The sequence below is a fragment of the Capra hircus genome, chromosome 6 (genome assembly GCF_001704415.2).
Source record: "Capra hircus breed San Clemente chromosome 6, ASM170441v1, whole genome shotgun sequence".
Classification (NCBI taxonomy): Eukaryota; Metazoa; Chordata; class Mammalia; order Artiodactyla; family Bovidae; genus Capra; species Capra hircus.
This window is the reverse complement of record NC_030813.1, coordinates 67,412,524-67,425,886: the sequence shown is the minus strand read 5'-3', so window position 1 is coordinate 67,425,886 and position 13,363 is coordinate 67,412,524. Positions and strand designations below refer to the sequence as shown.

The following is a 13,363-nucleotide window of genomic DNA, read 5'->3' as shown; positions in this document are numbered from 1 at the left end:
ATTTTCCTATATAGATTAACTGGCATCTGTCAGCCGCTTTTAGTCGCGGGGGCAGATGGTAAGTGGAGATAGGCGTTTCAGAAAGTGATGATGGTCTGCTGCTCAAGAGCTAAGAGAGCTGGCAGGTGATAAATGACCCCAGAGCAGTGTCTGAAAAAGCTCCATGATGTATCAACAGGGATTTTCTCCAGGGTTGGGGGACTAAAGGTCACTTGATTTTCTTTGTGCTATTAATATTTTCGAAGGTTTCTACAGTGAACATGTGTGACTTATTAATAGGATCGCAGTTTCTTCTGCCCACTAACTGGCATAAGCCCAGGAACAGGGTAGGTGGCCTTGTCTAACTAGCCCCCTTGGCACTGTGCACCAGGTTCTTTACAAGTTGGGCCCTGTTCACCTGCCTCATGGAGAAGGCAGTGACACCCCACTCCAGTGCTTTTGCCTGGAAAATCCCATGGAAGGAGGAGCCTGGTGGGCTGCATTCAATGGGGTCACTAGAGTCGGACACGATTAAGCGACTTCACTTTCACTTTTCACTTTCATGCATTGGAGAAGGAAATGGCAACCCACTCCAGTGTTCTTGCCTAGAGAATCCCAGGGACGGGGAGGCCTGGTGGGCTGCTGTCTGTGGGGCCGCACAGAGTCGGACACGACTGAAACGACTTAGCAGCAGCAGCAGCACCTGCCTCATGTACCCTGGGCTTCAGCCACACTTTTTTTCCTACTTATTTATTTTATATAGCAAACACTCACAGATATCATATTATAGATCACTCTTTAAAGCATTTTGGAAATGCTAACTCATTTAACTCTCATAACTATCTAATAATCTCTATGAAGTGGGTACTATTATTATTCCCATTTTATAGATGAGGCAACTGAGGTCATTCTGGAATATGTTTTTCATCCCATGTGCTGTGATTTTCATTCCCTTCCTACCGTATTATCAGAATTTCTTTTCTGAAATTAATCATATAAGCCTTGGTTCCCCAGTGTTCTCTTAGCATCTTTTTTATATCCAGTACTTACTACATATTGCTGTGTTCTCATGTATGTCTCTCCCACAGGTAAACTTGGGCAAGTTACTTAATTTTTGTTTCCTTCTTTTGTAAGATGTGTCTGTTAACTGTTAACTCACAGCAATGGCACAATATTTGGATTGTATGTTCAGGAAATGTGCTTTCTCTCTCTGGACTTGGTGTGTTCCTTAACACAGTGGCTGGCACGGAGCAAGTATTGTTCTGTAAGAAACTGAGTGGATGAGACAGAAGGAAAACCAGAGTGACCTAAAGTCAGAGCCTCTGCAGGAGAGAATAGCAGCACTTCCTTAATGCCTCATAAAGGCTTGAGCGGAAGATAGCTGAGCGAAGGCCATTTGGTTTGGTCATGAGTAGTGTTTTTGAGAACAACTTTAGCAGCTGTGGTGAGAAGGGAGGCAAGCAGATTGCACGTGGTTAAGGAGGAGTGGGTGGGAAGGAAATGAAGGCTGAAGGTGTAATACCTCTCTTTCAGGAAGGGAAGGCCAGAAGAAGGTCCTTGGTGTGGATGGCAGAGGCCTGAAGGTGACTATAGCAGAGGTCCCCAGCCTCCAGGCTTGGGACTGGTACCTGCTGTCAGATCGCTAATTGCTGTCTAATTGCTGGCAGCAACATTAGGTTAGAAATCAAGTGCACAGGGAATGTAATGCACTTGAAATATCCTAAAACCAATTCCCAACCCCATAGTCCATGGAAAAATTGTCTTCCACGCAATTGGTCCCTGATGCCAAAAAGGTGGGGGACTTCTGATCTGTAGGCAGGAGAAGCAAAGGCCTCAGCAGAGTATGGCCGTAAAGAGCTTTCCTCTGGCTCTTGGGGCAGAAGGTCAGTCCATGCTCAGAATCCATGTTGCCCCATCGAGGACTTGGCTCCATTAATTTTGTCACCTGTGGTTGAGGGAGCCTTAGGAGCTGTTTGGGATCCTTGGGTGATGTGTTTAACCTGTCTGAGGTGCAGTTTCCTCATCTGTAAAGTGAGAATTTGGTGAGCATAGAAAGAAATGAGGTCTGTTAAGTGCCAACTATTGTGTCCTTAGCTGTTGTGTCCTTTTAACCTTCTCATAGAGACAGGATGAAACAAGAAAAAGAAGGGTGAATCTTAGGGTGTTTTAGGCCTGCAAAAGTAAGAAGTCAGGGATGTGCTTGTGGGACGGCTTCTCTCTTCTTCATGAGGGAGTGACAGGGATGGTCCACTGGGATGAGCGGAATTGGTGGGGTTGGCAGCTCTGTAGCGTTTATGAGACTGGTGGTCTCCGTGGAGGCCACCAGCTTCTCTCCACTGGAGGCAGATGAGACCTGTGAAGGCCTGGCTAAGTATGAGAGGACAGGTAGGATTGTTTTGTGACCTGCTGCTGCCAGGCATGCAGGAGCAGAAGAAGGTGTGGGTAGAACTGGGGACTGACGGAAATGTCAGTGGGGGATGGGGATTCCTGTGTGGGAGTGGGTTGGGGAGAGGGAGAGAGAGATGGGGGTGGAGGGAGGAAGGGAGTCAAGGAGGATGGATGCACTGGTAAAATGACGGTCAGGTAACAAATGGGAGCTGATAGTCTGGGAGGGTGGTCTGGGCTAAGGGTGGCGGTAGTTAAAACACAGAGCTGCTTATAAGGAGCAGGGTAGGGACTCCAAAGGTTGTGGCCAGAGGGGAGTTTCAGAGTACTAGATGAAGCAGTTTTGAATGACCAGGGCCAGGGCATGCCTGGGTCACCCCAGATACTACAGTGTTCTTCATCTTCATTTCTCTTCTTCTGTTCTTTGTCATATGACTCCGTACAGTCTCTTCTAAAGTAATCTTAGTCTTTGTGCAGCTTTTTGTATGGGATGTATCAGTTAATATTATTCAGTAAACATTTTTTATTTCTACATTGTGCTTAAAGTCATTTTTAAGGATGCCAAATTGTCTTTGCACATACTACTTTGTATTCTTCTGGATTTTTTTCCCTGGGAGAAATTCTCACATGTGAGATCATTATGCTCAAGGATGTTAATGTTTTGGAGGGAGAAGTCCTGGTATGTCATTAGTTACTTGCTGTAGGGAGATTTGCAGTGAGCAGGGAGGGAGGGCAATAGGGAAGAAAAAAAAAGAAAAGAAAATTCAAACATAGACTCTGAATGGAGGTTTTGCATGAGCATGCGTCCTCACATCCTCCTGAGTTCTGTGTGCTGGAGTGCAAGATGTCTCTGGCTGGAGTTTGTATCTGTGATCGAGTGGATGGACTTTTGCTTGGTTTGTCTCTGATGCTTTCTTTTTTGGGTTATGAGAGTTGGCTGTCATCTACAGGTTAAGGTGTGTGTCTTTGAGGAAGACAGCAATCAAAAGGAGTCTCTTTTTCACTTCTAGACCTTTCTGGAGAGGGCAAGGACAGAGCAATTTCAGCTTTGAAAATTAAAAGGCTTAATTATTTTGATTATAACCCTCATAGTGTTAGTATTTTGAATAATTTTAGCCATACAGCCAGGCATGATTTAGATAATTATGAAGGAAATTGTAATGTTTTGAATCAGTGATTTTTAAAACAAATATTGCTGTTAATAACATTTTTCCTTTAACTTATGATTGAAATGGTTCTCTTTTTTTAACAGAAAAAGTACAGAAAGGGATTTATTGATGTGTCAAAAATCAAGTGTGTGGAAATAGTGAAGAACGATGATGGTGTCATTCCCTGTCAAAATAAATATCCATTTCAGGTGAGCTGGCATATTTTTTCCACAGTGAATTTCTGGGCTTTTAGTCATGTTTACTATTTCACATTTAAGTTCCCTGTCATTGCTTTGTTGATTGATTTCTTGCAGCTTTGTTGAAGTATTAATATAATTGACCCATAAGAATCATATATATGTAGGGTATAGATTTGATGTTTTGATATATTTCAACATTATGAGATGATTGCTACAATCAAGCCAGTTAACATATCCATCATTTCACGTAGTTACCATTTTCTTTCCTTCCCCCATTATGAGATGATTGCTACAATCAAGCCAGCTAACATATCCATCATTTCACGTAGTTACCATTTTCTTTCCTTCCCCCCTCCCTTGTTTTTTTCCTCCAGTGGTGAGACACTTATCTACCTTCTTAGCAAATTTCAAGCATGTAGTGTTGTTAACTGCTATCCCCATGCTGTACCTTAGATCTCCAGAACTCATTCATCTTGCATAACTTCAGCTTTGTACCCTTTGACCAACATCTCCCAGTGCTCCTCCTACCTGCCCCTGTCAGCCACTCTTGCTGTCTCTATGAGTGTGTTTAAGATTCCACATCTGTGATCATGCGATGTGTATCTTTCTGTGTCTGGTTTATTTCACTTATCATGATGCCCTCCAGGTTTATCCAAGTTGAGGCAAGTGACAGGGTTTTTCTTTTTTAAAGCTGCATAATGTTCCACTGTGTGTATGTATATATATGTGTTTGTATGTGTGTGTGTGTATATATAAAACAATTGCTTTTATTCATTAATCTGTCTGTGGACATCTCCTCATGTTTACCAACTAGATGGCTGTCAGAACCCTCTCCTTTTTGGGTTTTTATGGGGGCTCCATTACTTAGGCACAGGTGATTACATCATTGGCCATTGATGAATGAATTCAGTCACAGCTCCTCTGTCCTTCTCGGAGCTCTCCACCTCCGAGAAGTGAGACTGAAAGTTCCAATACTGTGATCACAGGGCTGGCTTCACTGGCAGCCAGCACCCTCCCCCACCTTCTCCCAGATTGTCACCTCATTAGCATAATAAAAAATACCCCTTTTCTCAGTGCAGGAAATTCCAAGGGGTTTCTAGGAGCTCTGTGCCAGGAACCGGAACAGAGACCAAATATATATTTGTTGTTATAAATCACAATATCACAGGTGTTAGCTACAAATTGGCACTTGTCATGGGCACTTGCCATTTACCTCTACAAGATGCTGCTGCAGCTGCTGACCTTCAGTACCCCCTGAAAGAAGTTCAGGGTATAGAGTGGAAATGAAGCACTCTGTGTTTTAGGAAGAACTGGCAGGACAGGTCTTCTGATAGATATTTTCAGGAGCTAATTTTATGAGCACAGTTCTTGTATCTCCTCATATCTGGAAAAGCACTAAAATCCTTCATAATGATGACGGTTTAACAAGCCTAGCAGAAACCTTCTGGCAAAATATGTGCTTGATTGCATGTACCCTCCCTTCAGCAAAAGTCACATATATATTGATCATCCCGCTTGCCTCTTTGGAGCAGTTTCTCAGAGTTATCTGACGTGCTGATTCCTGGGCTGCAGTCCTCATTTTGCCCTAAATAAAACTTGCAGCTCTCACATTGTATCTTTTCAAGGTTGACACAGGTATGAAAATCATGGGCCGAATGAGGCAGCATACATCCCAGAGCCCTCTCTCTTAGTGCTTTATCTTTACCTCTTTATTACATCTCATTTTCTGTCTTGTAATAAGGTATTTCTTAGATTCATTTCTGTATCTCATGTAGTCCTAGCAAAGTGCTAGTTGTATGAATTAATCACCGAGGAGAATATAGCAATATTTGTTCTATGAAAGGAGATCCAACCAGTCCATCCTAAAGGAAATCAGTCCTGAATATTTATTGGAAGGACTGATGCTGAAGCTGAAACTCCAATTCTTTGTCTATCTGATGAAAAAGAACTGACTCCTTGGAAAAGACCCTGATGCTGGGAAAGATTGAAGACAGAAGGAGAAGGGGACGACAGAGGATGAGATGGTTGGATGGCATCACCGACTCAATGGACATGCATTTGAGTAAATTCCCAGAGTTGGCAATGGACAGGGAAGCCTGGTGTCCTGCGATCCATGGCATTGCAAAGAGTTGGACACGACTGGGTGACTGAACTGAACTGTTCTATGGTGTTCCCATTGTTATTAGACCACATTTATTTGATTAAAATGAATGAGAAGGGATTGTTGACAAAAAACTAATCAGTTGATCTAAGAAAGAAGTGGGGATTTTAAAAAACTATTTTATATTGAAGTATAATTGATTAACAATGTCATGTTTCAGGTGTACAGCAGAATGATTCAATTATATGTATATATATATACACACACACACGTATCTATTTTTGGGGGGGATTGGCATGTACACACTGCCGTGTGTGTGTGTGTGTGTGTGTGTGTGTGTGTGTGTGTATATATATATATATATGTATGTATATATTTTTTTGGCTTTTCCATGCAGCTTGTGAGATCTTATTTCCCTGACCAAGGACTGAACCTGGGCCCTTGGCAGTGAGAGCATGGGTGAAGTCCTAACCACTGTATTGCCAGGGAAGTCCCCATACTGCTGTATTTTAAATGGCTAACCAACAGGGACCTGCTGATAGCATGGGGAACTCTGCTCAATATTATGTAACAATCTATATGGGAAAAGAATTTGAAAAAAAAAAAAATGGAAAACTTAATTTGAGCCAGAGTTGAGGATTATAACCTGGGAGGAGCATCTCAAAAAGCTCTGAGAACTGTTCCACCTTCTACAAGTCAAGACACAGTTAATGATACATCAGTTTTTGAGTCAGAGGCCTGGACATCATGTGACATATTATTGACAGTTTTACAGAATCCAGATCTGAGCAGCATTGTAGTGGGTCATGTGACCCCTTACAAGATCAAGAAGGAATGCTATCTTTTAAGGCACTGTATTGTTCCTGCTGGGAAGATGATGTTGCTCTTTAGGGTTGAGCAGGTATTTCTGCCAATGGGGAGGTTTGATTTTGCATTGCAGAGTTACACAGTGTACAGTGGGGGGTGGGGAGAGGAGGCTGAAGAGCAGATAAGAATTTTTTGTTTACATTTCTCTTGTCTTGCCATAAAAGCATTATTTTTATTTCTCAGGATTATCTATTAAATATGGTCAGGAAGAGCCATCTATTGATGAAAGAGCTATCTGTGTTCTATCTAGTGGCTGTTGACATAGTAAAGAGAGGTTTCTAGCCAGATATTTCTTTTTGGTCAATCAGGGTGTTTCTGCCTTGTGACTGACCATCAAGGGTAAAGTGAAGACCAAAATTCTTAGGTTAGCTTCCCATTCTTAATTTTGTTATTAATATTAAAAATATTAGGAATAAGACTGTCTAATTGCTCACCTGGAGGTAACTCTAAAAGAGGTACTGTAGTTAAAAGTTTGGAACTTAGAGTCAGGATCTTGGCTTTCTGGATGACCAGCTACATGCTGATGGGCAGGTAAATTAAGGGGTACCATTTGCAGTGTATTCTGTGTGAGTGGTGCCTCCAGGAGCTATTTAGAATTGGTGTCTTGGATAGGCCTTAGTCTCCTCTTCTGCAAAATGGGAATACTAATGCCTTGATGGTAGGATTGATGGAGTTAATATCTGTAAAGCATGAAGTTTAGAGTTGGAGTAGTCAGTGCTTAATTAAGCTACCTACTGCAGTTATTTGTAGTGGCAAAAAAAGGTGTAGGAGTGATGCTGAAAGAGCAGTCCATTCATCTAAATATTATTCAGAAAAATACTTGATTGGAATAATCCCTGTTGTACCAAGTTTACTTAAGGAACTTTAGTTCCTTACATTGCAAGAAATAATAAGATTGGCACAGCATCCTGGCCTCTGTACATTTTCTTCCTCCTGTAAAAGCACAGTCCTTTGCAAAATCCCACTTGATGTAGACATGAAGAAATAAATTTGCTTTTGTAAGAAGGGAATCTAGGTTCTTTGGAAAAGAATTGGAAATTGAAATTGGTTCTTTGGAAAGCAATTGACTTTTGCTTAAAGAATTTCTGAATCTTTTATTGGTTCCTACTGGTAGTCATGTGCAGCCATGAAACTAAAAGATGCTTATTCCTTGGAAGAAAACTTATGACCAACCTAGATAGCATATTGAAAAGCAGAGACATTACTTTGCCGACTAAGGTCCGTCTAGTCAAGGCTATGGTTTTTCCAGTAGTCATGTACGGATATGAGAGTTGGACTGTGAAGAAGGCTGAGCACCAAAGAATTGATGCGTTTGAACTGTGGTGTTGGAGAAGACTTTTGAGAGTCCCTTGGACTGCAAGGAGATCCAACCCGTCCATTCTGAAGGAGATCAATCCTGGGATTTCTTTGGAAGGAATGATGCTAAAGCTGAAACTCCAGTACTTTGGCCACCTCATGCAAAGAGTTGACTCATTGGAAAAGACTCTGATGCTGGGAGGGATTGGGGGCAGGAGGAGAAGGGGACGACAGAGGATGAGATGGCTGGATGGCATCACTGACTCGATGGACGCGAGTCTGAGTGAACTCTGTGAGTTGGTGATGGACAGGGAGGCCTGGCATGCTGCGATTCATGGGGTCTCAAAGAGTCAGACACGGCTGAGCGACTGAACTGAACTGAACTGAACTGAGTAGTCATGTATGGATGTGAAAGTTGGACTGTGAAGAAAGCTGAGTGCAGAAGAATTGATGCTTTTGAACTGTGGTATTGGAGAAGACTTGAGAGTCCCTTGGACTGCAAGGAGATCCAGCCAGTGCATGCTAAAGGAGATCAGTCCTGGGTGTTCTTTGGAAGGAATGATGCTAAAGCTGAAACTCCAGTACTTTGGCCACCTCATGCAAAGAGTTGACTCATTGGAAAAGACTCTGATGCTGGGAGGGATTGGGAGCAGGAGGAGAAAGGGACGACAGAGGATGAAATAGCTGGATGGCATCACCAACTCGATGGACGTGAGGGAACTCTGGGAGTTGGTGATGGACAGGGAGGCCTGGCGTGCTGCAATTCATGGGGTCACAAAGAGTCAGACATGACTGAGCAACTAAACTGAACTGAACTGATAGTACCTAGGGCTCTGTGCTAGGTAGGAGTGCTATTTCTGACCTGTTCCATTTTTTGTTTTATTTCAGGTTGTGCATGATGCTAACACACTTTACATTTTTGCACCTAGTGCACAAAGCAGGGACCAGTGGGTAAAGAAGTTAAAAGAAGGTAAACTCATATCATGAAATATTAATCTGTACACAATTTCAGAATATAACATTTTTATCACTAGGACAGAACTATCTTACATTTATAATCTTTTAATCGACAATAAATGCTTCTCCAAAGTCATTCTTTTCCTGTAAGTGACACACATCGAAGCTAACTTCCTTTTTTTATAATCTGCTTCCTTCTAGTGGCTTATACATAGTTTTTAAGAAAAACAAGCTTTCATTTAATATATAATACATTTGGAGGTGACTAAGCACTGGGCTTTTATGATAGCAGGATTTAGTATTTTCCAAGAAATTGTGTAGTCAACACTTGATGTGGAGGAATTGACTTGTACGTGAAGAATGTTCACTTGTAATTTGTCCTGCATAATCCTCATTGCTTTCTCTGAAGAACAAAATGGTGATGGGCTGACTTTTGTGTTGATCCATCACAGTGTAGCAGAGGTTGCTTCACCTTGTTAGCACAAGGGTGCCTCACCAAAAAAAGGAGGCAAAAGAGAACTGTATGCATCTTCTGAGTGTTTAATTTTATGTTATGAGGATTTCCTCATAATAAACAGTCCATGGGGTCACAAAAGAGTCAGACACGACTTCGTGTCTAAACAATAACAATGAATTTAGGAAAGAGTGATCAACAGTGTTATTCAAGGAAACATTCTGTCATCTCTGCTTTATTTCACTGATCATTTAATGTATCTTTGAATTACAGAAATAAAGAACAACAATAATATTATGATTAAATACCATCCTAAATTTTGGGCAGATGGAAGTTATCAGTGTTGCAGGCAAACTGAAAAACTAGCACCTGGATGTGAAAAATATAATCTTTTTGAAAGTAGTAAGTATTTATTTTATTCTATAACTATACTGTGCTCAAGATGTACATATTATTGGTAAAGGGAGAAAGTGACATGTTTTTGATTTTGCCGTTGGTTAAATATGGCCTTCAGACTTTCAGGGTAGGTATATTTTGTAAGGGTAAGTGTGAACCTAAGGCAGGACTGTCAGCACTTTTTCTCTCCTTTCCCCCCAGTGTTACTGAGGTATAATTAACAAAATTGCAACATCTGTAAAATTTACAGTGAGGTGATTGGATATACTTATCCATTGGAAAAGGTTCTTCTCATTGAGCTAATTAAAACCTTGTGTGTTTACCTGTGTATGTGTGTGTGTGTGTGTGTGTATGAAAACATTTAAGTTCTATTTTCTTAGAAAACTTCAATTTACATTACAAAGCTATCAGCTATAGTTGCCATGTTATACACTAGATCCTTAGACTTTGTCTTTTTTCCTGTTTTATATATACACACACAGTTCAGTTCAGTTGCTCAGTTGTGTCGGACTCTTTGCGGCTTCGTGGACTGCAGCATGCCAGGCGTCCATGTCTATCACCAACTCCTGGAGCTTGCTCAAACTCATGTCCATCCAGTTGGTGATACCATCCAACCAACCCCTAATCTGTTGTCCCCTTCTCCTCCTGCCTTCAATCTTTCCCAGCATCAGGATCTTTTCCAATGAGTCAGTTCTTCACATCAGGTGGCCAAAGTATAGGAGCTTTAGCTTCAGCATAGGTCCTTCCAGTGAATATTCAGGACTGATTTCCTTTAGGATTGACTCGTTTGATCTTCTTGCAATTCAAGGGACTCTCAGGAGTCTTCCGCAGCACCACAGTTCAAAAGCATCAGTTCTTTGGTGTTCAGCTTTCTTTATGGTCCAACTCACACATCCATACATGACTAATGAAAAAACCATAGCTTTGACTAGATGGACCTTTTTTTGGCAAAGTAATGTCTCTGCTTTTTAATATGCTGTCCAGGTTGGTCATAGCTTTTCTTCCAAGGAGCAAGTGTCTTTTAATTTCATGGCTGCAATCACCATCTGCAGTGACTTTGAAGCCAAAAAATAATAAAGTCTGTCACTGTTGCCCTTGTTTCCCCATCTATTTGCCATGAAGTGATGGGACCAGATGCCATGATTTTAGTTTTTTGAATGTTGAGTTTTAAGCCAGCTTTTTCACTCTCCTCTTTCACTTTCATCAAGAAGCTCTTTAGTTCCTCTTTGCTTTTTGCCATAAGGGTGGTGTCATCTGCATATCTCAGGTTATTCATATTTCTCCCTGCAGTCTTGATTCCAGCTTGTCCTTCATCCAGCCCAGCATGTCACATGATGTACTCTGCATTTAAGTTAAATAAGCAGGGTGACAGTATACAGCCATGATGTACTTCTTCCCCAATTTGGAACCAGTCTGTTGTTCCATGTCCACTTCTAACTGTTGCTTCTTGATCTGCATACAGATTTCTCAAGAGGCAGGTCAAGTGTTCTGGTATTCCTCTTTCAGAATTTTCCACAGTTTGTTGTGATCCACACAGTCAAAGGCTTTGGCATAGTCAACAATGCAGATGTATTTCTGGAACTCTTTTGCTTTTTCTATGATCCAAAGGATGTTGGCAATTTGATCTCTGGTTCCTCTGCCTTTTCTAAATCCAGCTTGGAAAATTTTGAGCATTACTTTGCTAGTGTATGAGATGAGTGCAATTGTGTGGTAGTTTGAACATTCTTTGGCATTGCCTTTCTTTGGAATTGGAATGAAAACTGACCTTTTCCAGTCCTGTGGCCACTGCTGAGTTTTCCAAATTTCCTGGCATATTGAGTACAGTACTTTAACAGCATCATATTTTAAGATTTGAAATAGCTCAACTGGAATTCTATCACCTCTGCTAGCTTTGTTCATAGTGATGCTTCCTGAGGCTCACTTGACTTGGCACTCCAGGATGTCTGGCTCTAGGTGAGTGATGACACCATCATGGTTACCTGGGTCATGACGATCTATTTTGTATAGTTCTGTGTGTTTTTGCCACGTATTAATATCTTCTGCTTCTGTTAGGTCCGTACCATTTCTGTCCTTTATTGTGGCCATCTTTGTATGAAATGTTCCCTTGCTATCTCAATTTTCTTGAGAGATCTCTAGTCTTTCTCATTCTATTGTTTTCTTTTATTTCTTTGCATTTATCACTGAGGAAGACTTTCTTATCTCTGCTTGCTATTCATTGGAACTCTGCATTCAGATGCGTGTATCTTTCCATTTCTCCTTTGCATTTTGCCTCTCTTCTTTTCTCAGCTATTTGTAAGGCCTCCTCAGACAACCATTTTGCCTTTTTGCATTTCTTTTTCTTGGGCATGGTCTTGATCGCCTCCTGTACAATGTCATGAAACTGCATCCATACTTCTTCAGGCACTCTGCCTATCAGATCTAATACCTTGAGTCTATTTGTCACTTCCACTGTATAATCATAAGAGATTTGATTTAGGTCATACTTGAATGGTCTAGTGGTTTTCCCAACTTTCTTCAATTTAAGTCTGAATTTTGCAATAAGGAGTTCATGATCTGTGCCACAGTCAGTTCCTGGTCTTGTTTTTGCTGACTGTATAGAGCTTCTCCATCTTTGGCTGCAAAGAATATAATCAATCTGATTTCAGTATTGACCATCTGGTGATGTTCACATGTAGAGTCTTCTCTTGTGTTATTGGAAGAGGGTGTTTGCTATGACTAGTGCGTTCTCTTGGCAAAACTCTGTTAGCCTTTCCCCTGCTTCATTCTGTACTGCAAGGCCAAATTTGCCTGTTACTCCAGGTGTTTCTTGACTTCCTACTTTTACATTCCAGTCCCCTATGATGAAAAGGACATCTTTTGGGGGGGTGTTAGTTCTAGATATATGTGTGTGTATATGTGTGTGCATGCATGCTTAGTTGCTCAGTTGTGTCCGACTCTTTCTACCCCCATAGACTATAGCCTGCCAGGCTCCTCTGTCCATTGGATTCTCAAGGCAAGAATACTGGAGTAGGTTGCCATTTCCTTCTCCAGTTATATATAAATTGAGTAATAATTAACATACCTTATTCATTGAATAACTGTAAACTTGTATTCTTTTACTGATATCTCTATTTTCCCCACCCTGCATCCCCTGGCAACCATTATTCTACTATGAGTTGTTTTTTTTTTTTTTTAAGATTCCCCATATAAATTACAGCATGTGCTATTTGTCCTTTTCTGTCTGGCTTACTTCACTTAGCATTATGCCCCCCAGCTTCATCCGTGTTGTCACAAATGAAAGGATTTCCTTCTTTTTCTAAGGCTGAATATTCCATCGTGTATATATGTACATATATACACACACATTGCATTTTCTGTATCCTGTCCTCTGTTGGTGAATGCTCAGGTTGTTTCTCTTCCTGGCTATTGTAAAATATGCTGCCGTGACCATGGGAGTACAGCTTGTCTCCTCGAGGTATTGAGTTCCTTTCATTTGTGTATATACCCAGAAGTGGGATTGGTGGATCATCTGGTAGTTCTATTTTTAAGTTTTTTGAGGAACTTCTATGTTGTTTTCCACAGTGGCTACATCATTTACATT

The 13,363-nt window shown here is 41.2% G+C and overlaps 1 protein-coding gene across 5 annotated transcripts in view; it reads left to right on the top strand.

Annotated features, from left to right (window-relative positions):
• The window catches only part of TEC (tec protein tyrosine kinase), a 155,439-nt gene that overhangs the window by 101,679 nt on the left and 40,397 nt on the right, over window positions 1-13,363 (top strand). For all 5 annotated transcript variants that reach the window (XM_018049428.1, XM_018049429.1, XM_005681594.3 and 2 more), the window contains exons 3-5: window positions 3,617-3,721; window positions 8,865-8,946; window positions 9,661-9,789. In XM_018049428.1, coding sequence (XP_017904917.1) covers window positions 3,617-3,721; window positions 8,865-8,946; window positions 9,661-9,789 — 316 coding nt within the window. The remainder of the gene's footprint in view (window positions 1-3,616; window positions 3,722-8,864; window positions 8,947-9,660; window positions 9,790-13,363) is intronic.